Source organism: Bos javanicus, chromosome 16 (assembly GCF_032452875.1).
Source record: "Bos javanicus breed banteng chromosome 16, ARS-OSU_banteng_1.0, whole genome shotgun sequence".
Lineage (NCBI taxonomy): Eukaryota > Metazoa > Chordata > Mammalia > Artiodactyla > Bovidae > Bos > Bos javanicus.
In genome coordinates, this window is record NC_083883.1 from 34,277,184 (window position 1) to 34,294,842 (window position 17,659).

At 33.9% G+C, this 17,659-nt stretch overlaps 1 protein-coding gene across 7 annotated transcripts in view; it reads left to right on the forward strand.

The window, feature by feature from the left end:
• Nucleotides 1-17,659, forward strand: part of AKT3 (AKT serine/threonine kinase 3) — a 279,622-nt gene that overhangs the window by 218,146 nt on the left and 43,817 nt on the right. For all 7 annotated transcript variants that reach the window (XR_009729912.1, XM_061382512.1, XM_061382509.1 and 4 more), the window contains 2 exons: nucleotides 6,054-6,182; nucleotides 16,585-16,799. Coding sequence is in view for 6 of the 7 variants with exons in the window: in XM_061382512.1 (XP_061238496.1) it covers nucleotides 6,054-6,182; nucleotides 16,585-16,799 (344 nt within the window). In the remaining variant the exon portion in view is untranslated. The remainder of the gene's footprint in view (nucleotides 1-6,053; nucleotides 6,183-16,584; nucleotides 16,800-17,659) is intronic.

A 17,659-nucleotide genomic window follows, 5' to 3' on the forward strand; every position in this document is an offset into this window, starting at 1 on the left:
TTTTATGAAATGCTGTTTGTGTGAAATGAAGTATGTGTGTTAGTTGCTCAGTCACGCCCAACTCTTTGTGACCCCATGGACTGTAGTCCAGTCTCCTCTGTCCATGGAATTCTCCAGGCAAGAATACTGGAGTGGGTGGCCATTCCCTTCTCCAGGGCATCTTCCCAACCCAGGGATCGAACCCGGGTCTCCCACATTGCAGGCAGATTCTTTTACCATCTGAACCACCAGGGAATGAGGTATATATCTACATATTACAGCACATGAGAGAAGTCACAGTTACCCCTCATTCCCACTCACTTGTTTTCAAACACCTGTGATTCTTAAATTATCTAATTACTTAACCAATTGTCTAAGTTATTTCAAGATGTTGCTATCATGTACCTCTGTATTATGAATGATCCCTAAGAAGTAACTATCTCAAGAAATATTACTTTACATGATGACAGTGAAATATAGTGTGTATGTCTATATAACATCATTACAGTTTTTATATTGTTTTCTCATTTCTTAACATGTTATTTATGAAACAAGCTATGAAATTCTATTTTTAGAAAAAATTATTATACTGTATCTATATCAGAGATGATCAACTAAGTGCCAAAATAGATCAGAGATGGATATAAATGATTGTCTTTAGCCTATAGCTTTTGTAGCCAGGAGTAGCAGAATTCAGCATCCCTGTATCTGATGTCTGCATGGCCAAATAATCCTATAATGTTTAAATGTCTTGAATCTGAATTTTTAAAAAAGAATTTAATTATATGATATGACAAAACTTACGTTACATGTTATTTCCATTTTTACTTAGAAGTAGTTAGCTCTTTTCTGCCTGATCGTCCCCGTCCCCCAACCCCCACTTTATATTTTATGAATCCTATTATGGGGATAAGGGGGAGGAATTCCTGGATTTAAGAAAAGAAGAATAATTTTGAAGTACTTAGTAATATATCCAAAATGCTTACAGCTCAGAGAATTAGTCTAAAGAAACAAAGAAAAGAATGCTCAGTTGATTGATAGCATTGAAAAGGAATGATATTATTGGGATGATTTTGGTCAGTATCTCCATTGATCATTTCTCATTAATCAACTTATCAGTACATTGACACTCATTTAATGAGTTTTGTTGCTTTGTCCTTTCTGATAATGAAATTAGACTAAATTTATTAACCTGCAATATGAATACCAGTCATGTAGTTAGCGTATAAATAGGCCATAAACTACTAGACAATTCAGTGACCTCTCCTCTCTAAATTTATTTCTGTTTTAATAGAGCCTTAATGTAAAGGTCTAAGTAAATGTGTAGCATTGGACAGGATCCATGGAATTTACACCAAGAAAAATGGATAACATAAAAAGTCAGACATTCAGAATTTATACAAGTATAATTTATATCTATATTGTTTCATGATAAAATGAGATCTTTAGGTACAGTTGTAGAAATTTAGAGCTGACCCATAATTTACAGCTAAGGTCACTGAAGACTGGAAACCTAGTAAGTGATTTATTCGAAGTAATGGACTAAATTGGTGACATAGTCAAGATTGTTGGATTCCATGAGTCCTTGCTCCAGGTATAATGTTCTTTTTGCCTTTCTAGAAATGAAATGAACTTTAGGTGGGGGGATGCATTGGATTAACTCCAGGCGATCTTTGTAAATCTAAAATTTGAATAAAGCTGCCAAAAATAAGGAATGTTTTAAGTATATTGAAGACACATCCCCTAACTCCCACTTCTAACTACGCTGGATTCCCTCTTTTATAAAAATGTTCAACCACTGCTGCTATGAATCCCTTCCACCTCTAACATTCACATGGACTATTGGGCTATATTCCTCAGGTGTAGGAAATTCTTAAATGTAGTAACTCTGAAACCCCAGTCTAGGTGTGATCTCTGCTGTTGTATATTGTGAATTCTTTTTCCAGTTTAGGAAGGTTCACAGATTTCCTTTCGGCATTTTAATGCACTGTCTTAATCCCATGATCATTAAGTTCATACGGGTCACAACATTTGGCACTTTGATGCCCATAAACCTGAATATGCAGGGTGCAGGGGCGGAATTTCTCACTGTGTTCTTGGGCCTGAGGCAGTCTTGGTACTGATGTAGCTGTGCTAAAGTGGGATTGTAAGAGTGAGTGAAGGGGCTTGTTTGTGTTGCTACAATAGTTGTCAGAGCCCTTAGGAATTGGTATTGTAATTCCTTTGCTTAATCACAAAATGTCAGCCATTTAATTAAAATGAGACCTAAAATATATATGTGTGTGTGTGTGTGTGTATTTTACATAGCTAGATATTAGAATATATGATATATGAATTGTATATTAGACAGCTTTTAAAAACTTAGAAGTTAAAAACTTGTAAACTTTCTAACAGCAAGAGTTTAATTTTATTCTAGGCACCAGCAAGAGCAGAAAGAGCATAGTATTTTCTTGCTGTCATTTCTTGTTCACGAAGCACAGAGGAAAAAAGATTTCAAAACCTACCGAATCAAGATCCTCTGTCAAATAATTCTTGTCCAGTTCAACTCCATAAAAAATGTTGCCTTTTTAAAATGGAAACTCTGGGATGTATGTCTAATATATTTGTTTCCTCAAAGTATGAACTATTAGAGAACAAGCAACCGTCTGATACAAATAGTAAGCAATACCTAGATTTTGAATGTATAATCTTTTCTTTCACACTTCTGTTTAACTTCATACATTGCTTTTGCCAGTGGGTGTATCCATTAAGTATCATCATAATGCCCTGACCTCAATCCTAGATGCTAAGACTGACAGTAGAGAGAAAACAGATGCATTTAGTGTTTATGATAGAGAGTACCTGAACAGGCAGTTGTGGTATACATTTTCCTTTTTATGGTTTAAAAAAAAAGGAAGAAGGAAAGCATTCGATTTAGGATAGAGAACCAAAGACCATTTGTAAACATTTTTATTCCTCCTTTACACAGTGGAAAGATTCCTAAAAATAATTTGACTTAAATCTTCTTCCGTTAATGTCATGTGCACTAAGGCAGTGATTTCCAGGTGTTTTTTGATATCTCTAAGCCATTGATCTGCTTTTGAAAGGTTTCAAGGTAATTCTGTGTATCCTCACCTTTGTGAATCGCAGGTTCACAATAAGAGCTAATGGTTCTTACATTTAATGAAATCTTTGTTATGCATCTTCATAAAATTATTTGTTTTTAACCAGACAGGATATTTAATTACCCCCGATTTATCTCTATATAAGATTAGATTTGGGGATATAATTTTTTTAAGGTGATGCGTTTCTGACTTTTTTTCATACTGACAGGAAATGACATGCCAAAATGACATTTCAGGATAGTGCGAGAAGAACAGTAATTGATGGAAGAAAGTGGACACCATTATAAAATAACTGGCTCAAAAATTGTAAAATATTTGTTGTTGTTTATTGAAAAGAAATTCATGTATATTAAAAACTGTTTAATGAAGTCATTAGAGCTGATAAAAGTGTTTTATAGGGTTCCATTTCTGAACTTTGCTCTTTCCTTTAACATACAGTGTTGTCTAGAAGAACACATACCATGTTGATAAAGTATAAACCAGCCATTAAACTCTCCATGTTTAGTAAATGATCAGTACATGTGTTGATTAAGTTCTCCATTCAGTATCATTTAATTCTCAAAACGTCGCGTTGGATTGTTACTGTGTGGATTGCACCTGTGTGTCATGGATCAGGCTGAGATGCGTATGTCAATAGCACACACGAGGTCACTTACACAGTGAGGGCTAGAACCTGAGTTTACATTTAAGTTCTCTGACTTGATTCCATAGTCTTACCCACACTGCTCTCAACTGCCTCCGGTACGGTATGCCACCCTGTCCCCATTCTCGTGACCTTTACCCCATCTCGCAGTCCTCCTGTAGGCTGAGCTTATTTCTGACTGTATCATTGTAATAAAGCCGATTAATAAAACAAAGGAATGATTAGCTGTCATGGTTTGCCTGGAACTTCCCCAGTTATAGAACTTTTATTAAAAGTCCTTCATTCTGGGAAACCTCCTCAGTTGTAGGCAAACTGAGAATTCTTGGTCACTTTCATCCTATTCCTGTTTTTCACTCAAATCCTACCCCTGAATCTCATTTCATTCCTCATCCCTCAACCCTTGGTATCTTGGAGATGAGATTAGCTAATTAGGTATGGATCAAGATTTTTAAAATATATGTATTTCTTGTTGTTAAAAACAGTATATATTCTGATATTCTGTATCTGTGCTTTTCAAGATAGTCTTGTCAAAATGTGGACCGTTAGCTCATTATTGCATGCAGAGTTTTGTTTTGCAGTGCATAGAAAGCATATTAAGTGAATTGGCGTGATATACACTAAACTACATATTTTATTCAATATTGTTATGTATTATTTGAAGTCTCTATAAGATTATTAGGTATTATAAAAGATCTTCATAGCATTTTAAGGTTTTGTTTTTATATTGTAATGTATTTCTATGTTAGAACAATAAGCATATTTTAAAAAATTAAGAACAGAGCATATATTTAACGCAGCAGACAGTCCATTATATACTTCTCTTTCTCATTTTGGCAAGATAGAAGTAGGAGGAAGAAGAGAGTGTTGTTTTCAAGAGAAAGGGAAAAGGGAGAAAATCAGAAGCATGAAGAAGAAAAGAGGAAAGAGAAGTAGACAAATTCTTTTTTGACATTTCTGATCAGTTTTACTATTTAGGACGTATTGCCATTTGTGCACATTGGGTTTGATTTTCAGGTTTCAGTTAGTAGAGAATCAGTCTAGCTAAATTTAGATAAAATAAGAGAATATTCATTTTTAAAAGGTTTAACAATGTATTTAGGGTTCATTCAGCTCTCTGTAGACAAGTCAAACAGACTCACTTCTCTAAAGTCTATGCAGTGCGTGAAACATGTATTGAGCATTGAGTTCAGTTGGGCAGCATATTTAAGCTATACTATAAGTATAGTATACTAAGTATGCTATACTGAGCATAGCTTGCTTAACTGTATTTAGTTTCTGGTTTATAAGATACTGGATAATATATAACAGTATAACATCATCACATTTTATAAAATTGTTATCTATGTTCTTATATGGAGTTCTGTTTTGAATTTGATATTGACTTCAGAGTTTGAGTAGGCACTTTCATACATTATCATGTTAAGGAGTAGAATAATTACCTACTCCTCAAATAAGTTAATTATCATTCATCCTGCTAATATAATTTTTTCACATGTGTTTTTTTGTGAACGCATTTCCTATGTATTCCCTTAGGTATATGTACATGACTGAGCAGGGTTAGGGGCCCCATCGATACACATGACTATAAAGTGACAACTCAGAACTCATGTGTATCTCTGTATGGTGATAATCATAACTTTAGGTTCAAATTGGAAGAATAAGATGAGTTATTGTTACTATTTTTAATTGCATTAGCTTTGCACACGCTCTTTTCCCCCTTGCATTGCTTAATTTTTCACTTGAGGCTATTTGGTTATCTCTTTTAAGATTGTTGTTTTTGTATTAATGGGTTGAAAGAGGTTCCAACTTTAAAAGGGTTGGTATTTCTTTGTTACAAATAACTGCAAGAGAAGATATTGCCTTACCTTACAAAATAAGATTTAGGTTTGATTTACAGCCACCACCCAAGAAACATTTCTGTAAATAAAAATTTTATAATAGCAATAGACTCCCAAGAGAAATTGTTGAAAACCATCTGTACATATCTAGAAGAAGATACTTGTCTGTTTGAAATGGTTTAGATCAAACTTTATTTTAAAAAGGGAAAAAGAAGATTGATGTTTGCTTTCGAAAGTTAATTTAGGCTTTAGTTCTTAGGACTAAGACAACAATGGCTTTTACTCCCATGGGTTTAAAAATCAGTTTATTATTGTAAAGTATTTGATAAAATGTTTCTTTTTACACATGAATTAGGCAGCTATAGGGTTTGTAAGTATCAAAAGTTCTTTTACTAATTATGTCCTCTTTCCAGAATATCTTACTCAGCATTCAGTTATTTTTCAAAACAGTATTTTCCTATTTTTGAAGACTGTTTGCTTACTATGCAGTTGGAGAATTTGATGCTGGATAAAGATGGCCACATAAAAATCACAGATTTTGGACTTTGCAAAGAAGGGATCACTGATGCAGCCACCATGAAGACTTTCTGTGGTACACCAGAGTATCTGGCACCAGAGGTAAGGCTGTGTTTCCATTTACAGAAAAATAAAAATAACACTGATGTTTTGCAAAGTAAACCATTTAAGCATTTTAAAAAACTGCAATGTCTACTGCTTTGACCTGGATTTCAACATGAATCAAATCTATTTTACTCCCACTTGTTTAACATGGTATTCTAGGGCAAAAATATATATAAATCAGCACAAAGATACGGGTAACTGCAATCAAATTAAGTCAGTTTTTACTTATTGGCCATATGTGTTTTTTTTCTTTGACTGTGTCTATTTTTATTCACTTATTAAAATTAAATATTTCAGTGACTTCAGCAAGAATGTTAACAGTTTTATAAATCATTTTGGATTTTTCTTAGAAACAAACAATAATTTGTGTTTGTAATTTTGTGGGTTTTCATTCTTAATTATTAGAAAGGATTTCACTGGAAAAGTTAATAAAATGACAGTGGCTGCATTTTGGAAATCATGCTAAACAAAAACAAGCTTCAGCCAGTGCCCTCCCATGCTGAGGATTCCATAGTGATTCACTGATTTGTTTGTTCAACAAATATACGTTATTCATCTACTATATACTGAATATTTCTCTGGGTGTGTGGTTATAGAAACAAGACACAAAGGACCCTGCTCTCAGGGAACTCACTTCTGGTAGAGGGAGACAGAATGAAAATAAATATATAGCATAATGTCATGCAGTGAATATGTGTCGTGAAGGGAAAGAAGCTAAATAAAAGGAGGTTGTGGTGGCTGTGTTAGGTAGTGTTCTCATTATTATTACTGCAAAACAGACCACTGCAAAACCTAACCATGTCATGTGATCGAAGGTTCTGAGTCAGGATAGCAGGAATGGCCGCTCTGTGATACACGGGGCACGGCGGTGGGTGACTGTGGCTGGAGGCCGGAATCTGGAAACTCCCCACTTTAGGTGTCTGACAGTTGATGCTGACTGTCAACTGGTGCCTTACAGGGCTCTCAAAAGCCTCAGCTTCCCCATATGGCCTGGCTTCCTCATAACCTTGTGGCTTCAGAGTAGCCAGACTGTTTTGGCTTTGGGTTCTAAAATGTCCTAGGGAACAGTTAAGAAACTGCTTCAGTTTTTGTTTTTTTTTTTAACGTAGCAAACAATGAAGAAATGTTTTATTAATTTTTTAAAAATTTCTCTTCATAGTATATTTCTTAACCTTTATTATCATGTACCATAAAATTCAGCCTTCTCAAGTGCCCAGTAGTGGCTTGTAGCATGTTCAAAGTTGTGCAGTGCAACCATCACCACTACCTAATTCCAGAATATTTTCATCACTCCAACAAAGAAGCTCCATACATGTTAGCTCCTGCCTAACCTCCCCTCCTGCTAGACAGCTGCTAACCTACTTTGTCACTATCGGTGTGTCTTTTCTAAATGTTTCATACAAATGGAATCATACAATACATGGCCTCTTGTGTCTGGCCTCTCAGTTTATTCTCAAGATTCATCCATGCTTTAGCGTGTTTTTGGTACTTCATTCCTTTTTATGGCCAAAATAATATTCTGTTGTATGAATATAATACATTTTGTCTATCCATTCAGCAGCTGATGGACATTTGGATTGCTTTCAGGTTTTGGCCAATAATGCTGCTCTAAACATTTCTCTGGGAATCCCCTTTTATGACTTCGTGTCAGGAATTGCACATCATTTCTGCATGTGCTGAAACATTCCTGAGCCTGCACGTGTTTAAGAGGGTAGTGACATAGATCCCACCTCTCCATGGCAAAAACATGTGACATGGGAGATACTGCTGCAGCCCTCTTTGGAAAATATAATCTTCTACAGATAGGATGTTCAGGGAAAGTGATGTTTAACCAGGGACCTGAATGCTGAGAGGCAACTGTTGTAACAATACAGGGGACGAGTTTTCCAAACACAGGGAGCAGCTAGTATGAAACCTGTGAGGCACAAGTTCAGTTCTTCCCTCAAACTCCAACAAGGTTAGTGTCATTAGAGCAAAGGAGGGAGGCATTTATGTTTGATGGATGATGATAACTATTTATTGAACATGTATTATCTGCTGCATGCTATATATGTACATTGCAAATTTGGAATAACCTTTTGAGATAGCAAACCTGTTTTTTTTAAAGGTAAGGGAACTGAGGATCAGAATTTTTAATGTAATCTGTACACAGATAGGAGGTGGTAGAGATAGAAACAGGATTCTAACGAGGTTCATCTTATAAAGCCTATTTTTACTTTTTTAATCGCATAACATGGTAGCCAAAAAAAAAAAAATCACTGTTTCAAGGCCACTATAGATGCAAGTAATTGCCATTTTTAAAAATAGATTCTTCATAAATGCTCAACAGGAAAAGTAATCAAAAGAATTAGGAAATGGGAATACATTCAGAATGGTACTAGCATTCCTTATATGTATAGTAACTAATGCCAGTTTATTACTAAATAGCTCTTTTCAATAAGAGATTAAAATTACATTTCAATAATTTTAAATTTTTGTAAATAAATGCTAGTAATTTGAAATATTAGCAGTATTTTTCATAGTAAATTTCCAAATATTATTTGATCAAGGTCTGCCAAAAGTAACATTTTTTTCTGTTATAAAATCTGGAGTTTAAAATTTTCTATTTTTGTAGCTGAATTTGGTAAAAGTTTAGAATAATGTTTCTTGTTTGTTCAAATACAAGATCACATTTTCTAGCATAGGATTATTTTTGTGAATGTCATGAAAAACAAAATCTTTGTTTCTCTGGAGTTCCAATTGCCCCTGCTATACATTTGCCATGGATGATGATATCCCATATTTAGAATAACAAAATTAGTTGTATCACAATTAGGGGAAATTATTTCTATAGAAGATAAATACATCTCATTTCAGAAGCAGATGATCTCCTAAGAAACAAAGATACTGTTTTTATATGCAAATGTCATCAACTGAAGAACAAAACCAGGAATTTAATCCAAGAAGAGTCCAGTTGTTTCTAAATTGAAAGTTTACAGTTCACAGGGAATTATCAATTTCTTCTTAAAGACAGGTAAACCCTTTCTGTATACCTTTTTAAAAAATATTGCAGAAGGGTTTAAAAGCAGTTTATATACCCGATGACTGAGAGATGTTGGTTCATAATTAACATCTTGACATTGTTTTCACAGGGGAGAGTGATCATTGTGGTTACTATTTGAGGATGACAAAACTTGAGACAACTAAACTTCTCACATTTTAAGCATTTGTGTCAAACTGCATTTTGTTAAATCAGGGTAACTGTTTTATATGCTTACTTTTAAAAACAAGAATTTAAGTTCTTTCTTCTGGTCTCTGGTGTAGACCATTTCACTGAAGAACATTCATTCATTCATTAAAGAAATATTTGTTGAGTATTTATTAGGTGTCGTGCATTCTGTTAGGTGCTGGGAATGTAAAGATCATAGAAATGTTTTTAGTCGTCTGGTAGCCTGCTGTATTTACTAAGGTGATAGAATATGGAGAATAATCATTACTGTCCAAGAAAATAATTGCTTTACTAGAGTTATGTACAGTGAAAGGAAAGGTGGTGGGAGGGTCTGGTGGCAGTAAAGAGGGAGCAGACTAAGAGGAGGCTGGATGTGTAGATCAGGATCAGAATGGGAAAGAGTTTAGATTTGATCTCACAGACAAGGGAAAAGCATGTGAACTGAGAGCAAGGCAATATATGATCCAGATATGCATGGTCAGAATTAGAGAGGGATTGGCAAGAGCTTAAACTAGCCTCTTCCCTTCACTGCAGATGGTATCTCTCACTGTCTTTGAACCTTGACATTTCTGGTACATAGCATTTTTGATGCCAGACTTTTCTTGGTTGTCAGTAGTAGCTGTGTATCAGACCTGGAGTATGTGCCTGAGGACTGCTTCTCTTTTGAAGGGCTCCTTGTTAGTCTATTACCTTCACATGGGAGACCTGTTTACACATTATGGAGACATCTTTCTGCAGCCTCTCATTCGTCCAGCAGTGGCCATCCCTATGTTTTCAACTAGTTTTGGAGGGGTTTTGTTTGCTTGTTTGTTCTGTTTTTTTGGCCATGCCACAAGAGATGCAGGATCGTGGTTCCCTGACGAGGGATTGAACTTGTGCCCCTTACAGTAGAGGCTGGGAGGCCTAATCCCTGGGCCTCCAGGGAATTCCCTAAACTGTTTTAATTTGGTCAGAATGCTTTGCTACTTAAAGATGGTTGCAGGATATTTTAAAAAAATACTTCAAAAATACTGTTAGAAATCAGTTCAAAACTGATGCATTAACTGTACTATATCTCAGACTTACACCTGATTTTTAAATGGACTGAGATTTCTTCTTAAAGACCACCAGGAAAAAAAAAATTATGATATAAAAATGCCATTTGTTAAAAAAAAGGATATTTTTTAAAGTATTTTTTCTCTTCTTTTGATGAAGAACTGTGTACCTTTTTTATTAAAGGGGGGAAAAGTATCTTTTTAAAAAGATGTTGCAGAGATACAGTCCTAATGGGCATTGACTATATGTTTAGTGTGCTGCATCTCTAAAGCTGCATTAGTATAGATGGTTTTAAAGTGGTTTTGCTCTTTCTTGTATTAGAAGGAAATAAATTTGACCTGCCATATATTATGGACTATGGTGTTTTGAGGAGGTTTTGTTTTCATCATATCTACTATATTCTCATGCCTAGAAATATAAAGAAATTAGAAATCATATATAAAATCTTACTGTTAAATTTTATTATTTGATTTGGCTCTCATTGAATCCAAACCATCCTTTTATGCAGTGCTAATTATTTAGAGTCTCAGCTTTGCTCTTGAGTTAGCAGTACCTGATCAACTTTCCAACTGTAAAACAGTTTGAAAATCAAATGTAGCTTACATGCAAGACCCAACAAAATTAAAAGTGTTAAGTACGTTTTGGCAGTTCACTTTTATTATGCCCAGTCCTCAAATGTACCAGCAGATAATCATCTGAATGTTAGTTATTTTTCACATGCTTATGTGATCACACAAAAAGTACATGCTAAAAAGAAGCAGATGGTGACAGATGGGGAAGGTTGAATAAGGTGGTTTTGGAAACCTAGAGAAATGCACTTCTGTAATAGTGTAAAAATAAAAATTATTTGATAATCAAGTTAGAACTAACAAAAAGATTGCAAAAAATGACTTGATTGTTGGAAAATACACAGTATCTAGTTGTGGTTGCTATTCAGAAAAAGATGTATATAATTTTATTTCATATGTGTAAAATGCTATGTTTTTCAGTGGCTGAAGATGCATTTTTAATGTATTTCTGGTTTCTGGAAACTCATTTTTAGAAAATAGTCGCTGCGTATCATTTTATTCACTTTTGAAGCCTACTAGCTTCAATATCTTTTATAATATGTATTTTGACAGTGTCTGAAATAGATGAAAATATTTTGATAACTATTTTAATACAAAGATTTGCTTAAAGTCATTGCGATTCTTTATAGATAATAGCACAAATGAAAGGCCAAAAGTATACATGAACTTTCAGGAGGGTGGGGAGAATCGTTTTAATTAAGGGTGAAGATAGCTGGTAGCCTGGAGTATAGTGTGCATAGGTGAAGTGAGTGGAACCAAACTTGATTTTAAGTGTACTAGATGGAATTCTGTTTATTTTAAATACAACAAAGAATAAATGAAAAAGACATCATTTTATAGGCCTTATCAGTATTATCTTGAGGAGATCTTAAAAATGAATGAAATCAAAGTTTTATATATATATGTATATTTATACATTTCATCTGTAGATAAAAATAGTAGCACACATAGTTACATTTTGCTTACCCTTGGACAAAATTCTACTAGTTCTAACAGATGATGAAACTAAATCTTAAAACTTCTAAGCTTTTTGTAAAAATGAAGTTACTTTAGTAGCTTTTCCCAAGCTGTATACATCCCTAATATTTTATTTCATTCTTAATGATGCATGTAGCACTTGTCCCCTTGAAGTATTTTTGAAAGCCTTCACATCTTGATGGTTCTAAACTGGTCTCATCACCAATACTAAGGGGGAAATTAAGTGGATGAGCACAGTGATTAGTTCAGACAGAAGTTGTCTGCTTTATTGTTAGAATTTTTATTTAAGAACGTCTGTTATGAGTTGGCTATTTATACTGTTTCTGGATAATATTAAAAACCATCCCATTTTGCTGTACATCTGAAACTAACACAGTATTGTAAATCAACTATAGTTCAATAAAAAACTGCGTAGTTAAAAAAACTCCCACTGGGTCCCCAAATTAGATATTGTTTAAATATAAACAAAAATGATATTTTTAGTTCAATGTTAATGTCTCTCAACCTTTATAAGTAGCAGCTTTTACTTCCCTAGAGTTCTGTCAGGTTTTTTTGAAGCTATTTTTCACCTAAAGTTCTTTTGAGTGCCATATAGTCTTTTGATTTTAACAATCAGAATATTTGCATTCAGTACTTTGGAATGATTCTGATTTAAGCACGGGGTGTAATTTTAAATTCTCTGAGATATAACATACACAAAACCAGCCCTAACTGGGAACACTAGTGATTGTCTGTAGTGTTTTATAATGGCCATTTTTACTTTGGTTACAAAGACCCAGTTTCTTAGAACCCTGTAATGTCTGTTGCTTCAGGATAAAAAGGAAGTATAGGAATCTGTGGGAAGATACCTGTGAGTATGATTGAATCACCACTGTTGTATCCATTTAGCTTGGCCTGTTCTAGCCAGAGAATGCTTCTGGAAGTAGGAGATGAACTGCATGCGAATACTTGTGTGTGCATGCTAGGAGGCAGCCATGAAGCTTACAGCATCTTAATTCAGAGCAAATGGCACAGTTTCAGTCCCTTTAGAATCATTAAAGCAGTTGAAAACTGGATACAAAGTATATATTTATGAAGAAAATAGCAGTAAACCATGCAATTCATTTTTCTTGTGAAATGTATGTAATAGTTCTGTAGCTGCAATACATTTTAGAATCTGAGTTAGAAGATTTATAGGTCATCTTTTAGCAACATTTCTGTGATGTTAGGAATATTAAAGGATTTCTGTAGATTATATAGCATATAACTGTGTGTTTATGTATAAAACACACAGTATCAGTTACCTGAAATATCAGGTTACCAGAGAAAAACAATTTTTGAATTAGCGGTAAATTGGTTCATCCAAGTTCGCAGTTTACTTTCACAACATAGGTGTACAGACAGTTTGTTTAGATGTTTAATTTTTTCCCCCATCTGTTCTGTCAGGATTATTGATTGAGCAGTAAGCCACTCCAGGGCATACATAGCGTCCTCATCACTACTTGCCTTGAGTGCTTTGTGTGGCCTGGCAAGCAAGCTGAGAAAGGTATTCCTTCAGCCTCTCAGTAAATCTTAATTGGTGAAAGAATATTGAAATGAATATGCCTTCTGAAAGTACCCATTCATGAAATAAGTATTTACTTTGGGAACTTTAATTGATGGTATCATTTTAAAATATAAAATTTATTATTTAATGTCATTCTTTGAAATTAGTAACCATTCAAGAGCTGTTCATAGTGATTTTTTAAAACTTAGCTGGTTTTTGATAAGTGAAAGTGTGTACTTCAAATGTTACCAAATATTAATCAGGTATTACCAGATCATTTAAAAGTAATTGATAACCTGTGGTGACTTCCTTGAATCTTGAATTTTATTATATTAGAAAGTGAAGCAATCTCTGGCTCCTAGTAGAAAAATTGAAACTACACCTTGTTTCCTAGAGCTTGGGCTCTGCTTGGGGTTTATTGATGTGACTTCTCACCATTTTTTAACATTTACATTCTTTTTGTGTTTCAAATCCCCACTTGTTCTTCATCTCTGGGCATTTGTGTCAAATGTTCTCATGACTGAAGCTACATCTAGGGTTACAGAGGACAATAAGTGTAGAAGGAAATACCAAATATCTTCCTTCATATTTTAACTTGATTTTAGTTTAAACATTGATGACATTGATTTCATGGAAAACAACACTGTCTTTAGTTTGGTTCTTCAAGATAAGTCTTTCAGTGAATTATTTCTTTAGAAGCAGATTTTGATCTGCATATATATCCAGGTTATATGATAAATCGCCTTGTAATGGAGTTTGAAATGTATTAATATTGTTGTACTTCTACATTACCATGTATCTTACTCTTTGGATCAGCCCTGGTGCTAACCATGAAGTAATTAGCCTTTTTGCTAGGAGGGGAAAAAATGATCAGAGAGAATCAGAAGGAACTGCAACTCTTAGGCTAAAGAATGTAAATTTTATATATTACTAGGCTGTGGGTGTTAATTTCAGTCAGGAATTTCTACATTATTTCAAAGTATTATATTTTGATTTAGATGTAAGGAGAAAGGATATTGTATGAACAGTGGTAATATATTTTATAGTATATCCACATGTAGAATATTACAATCATTTTTAGTTTTATTTTCTGTGTATTTCATCTTCCAGCTGTCTTGAAATAGGAGTTGAACAGAAATCTCTCTTTTTAATTGATGACAAAGCCTTCCAGATAAAGAGGACTGGCTGAGTTGTTAGGGTATTTTCTCCTCAACATTGCCTAAGTTTTACATGTCACTGAGTTAATGTTAGTTACATCACACTTGTTCAGTACAGAGTAATCCAGCAAACAGTTCTAATTGTAGCATTATGGATGTATGTTTCAGTTAAAGCTTGTATGTTCAGAAGCAAAACCACTTATCTTGAGAATCAGTGTTCATTTTACGAAGCCAAATAAAATATATTTTATCAAACAGATTTTTTTTACAATACAGTTTTATTTTTCAGTTGCTTATTTCTCTTCAAAAATAAAACCTTTTTTTATGTACTCACTTTCCCTTCTGGCTGCAAACCAGGTATTTAAACAAAAATAAAGGATTGCCAGTTTTGCCAGCTGGGGATGAGAACCCGGCTGGTGAAATGTGGGTTCGGGAGGCAGTTAATCCAGCTTTTATGCTTTTTATGGTTTTATGAAAAAAGAGGTTAAAAACCACATTTGGCTCTTTTTTGTGTGTACCACTGTTTTTTTGGTGTTGTAGGAGTGCAGTAAGAGGTTACTTAGACTTTAAAATTTTTGTTATTAGGTGAAATCCAGCATCTATTAGATAAAGGCCTACGGACAGCACATTCTGGTAATTGGCCATGGAATAGATTGAAAAAGTCACTGGTGTTTAAAAATTACATTACTGTACAAATACAATGTCTTGAAATAAAATATTGAAAGATCCAAATGATTAATTTCCACTGATTGAGGAACATACCTTGTAGAAAGGTAATCATATTTTTCCTGGTACAAACGGCAAGTGATGTTTCAGTTTGAACAGGTTGCTCTAGCACAGCATAACTGATACTTGCATATTGTTTCTTACTAAATATATTTTACATGTAATGTGTTTTGGGAAATAAATTTAAGGGCATATACCAGACAGATATTGAGTCCATGATTTTCATTGTTTGTGTTTAATAGAAATTGTTGTGAGGTTCTAAAACTTTGGATGCTAAAGTTTATTACAACTCAGTCAATCACTCTTTATATTCACTCTGTTGCCTACATATTTCCTGCAAGAGTTTCAACGTGTAGGGTCCTCCGAAAGGTTTCGTATATATTTTCATGATTGTCATGCCCTGGATGCTTCTTTAATACAATGCATCTGTTCACTCCTACCTGTCACTCATTTGTATTAGTTCTTCTCAGTGCAAGAAGGTGTTAGACACATTATGTTCTCTATAATCAACACAGTTTAGCTCCAAGTTGTTACTTACTGACTACCTTAGTGGAACCAGAATGAAAAATTAAGTAGGCCTAAATGAAAATGTGTAAGTATGCAGATAGTTTTCTTTTGATCCTTAGGGCACTCATATATTCATTTACTTTGCTTTGCTGTTCAGTGGCTAAGTTATGTCCCACACTTTGCGACCTGACCTTGTGGACTGCAGCATGCTAGGCTCCTCTGTTCTCCACTTAATTCATTTACTTAGAATTTTGCAGTAGGCTGCAAAAAAGGTTGCAATACCTCTTTTTTTTTCACCCCTTATATCTGGCTATATATTGAACATTTCACATATTTGATGTGATTTATATCTTTTGTAAGATTCTTCATAGTTTAAATGTCAAGATCTTAGAATCACCTACTTAGGTTTTGAAAGTTATGATTCACTTTTGTGTAAAAATCTTATGTTTTATTTTTTTATTTTTGTTTTTTTTTTTTTTGTTTGTTTGTTTTTAAGGGAATGTTTTTATTTTATTTTATTTTTTTTTATTTTTTAATTTTATTTTATTTTTAAACTTTACATAATTGTATTAGTTTTGCCAAATATCAAAATGAATCCTCCACAGGTATACATGTGTTCCCCATCTTATGTTTTATAAATAATGCTTTAAAGGTTAGCATGTAAAAATTAATCTTTTACTGGTTTCACTTTTAGGTGTTAGAAGATAATGACTATGGCCGAGCTGTGGATTGGTGGGGCCTTGGGGTTGTCATGTATGAAATGATGTGCGGGAGATTACCTTTCTATAACCAGGATCATGAGAAACTTTTTGAACTAATTCTAATGGAAGATATTAAATTTCCTCGAACACTCTCTTCAGATGCAAAATCATTGCTTTCAGGCCTCTTGATAAAGGATCCAAATAAACGGTAAGCCACAAATAACACGCAGTGAGTTACTGATGAATGTGGTTAGAAATTGTGATATGGAAATTAATTCACGTATAACTAACTCCAAGAAGCAATGTATTTGATGCAGACATCTTCCCACTGAGACTCTGACTTATTTTTAACTGCATAATATAGAACATTTAAAATTTTTTCTCAACTCTTCCCTAACTTGGAAATTTTATACAGATTTTACCAAATAAGGATTTTGAGAGTGTTACGAGCAAACAATTTCCTAATTTGCATGGTGCTTGCTATTGTGGGAATAGGAGGATCCCTTTTTTTCCCCTTTCAATCTCTGGGCTTTATATTTCTGCTGATTTACATTATAAAACGGATAGAACTGTCTCTATACTCTCCTCCCACACTAACCTATGTTAACATATCTAGCTACTTTTTTTGTTTGTCGTTCGAAGATAATTCTTTTTCATGCATGGCTGAAACGACTAGTGGAAAAAATGTCTTTATACACTTTGTATTTCTATTTTTATAGCTATAGCTATGACCTGAAAAATCCTACAGTTCTTTGCTTAATGAGCTATAGTATTCTTTGTTCATGTTTATATATTTATTTATACATACATTTTATAAGTCACACATGAAATGACTATTAATTATAAAATGTCTCTGAATCTATGTGTTTGTGTGTACATGTAAACTCATTGTTCCATTAGATATATACACACACATACATATCCCTGTTTCTCTGAAAATCTCGCAGACCTCAAGTGTCTTAAGGGTAGACCATTTCATATATTTAACTTTTTGTAACACCTCACATAATTTTCATAATGTTCTGTTAGTGGTTGATGCTCAGTGTGTATTTGTGACAGACTGAATTA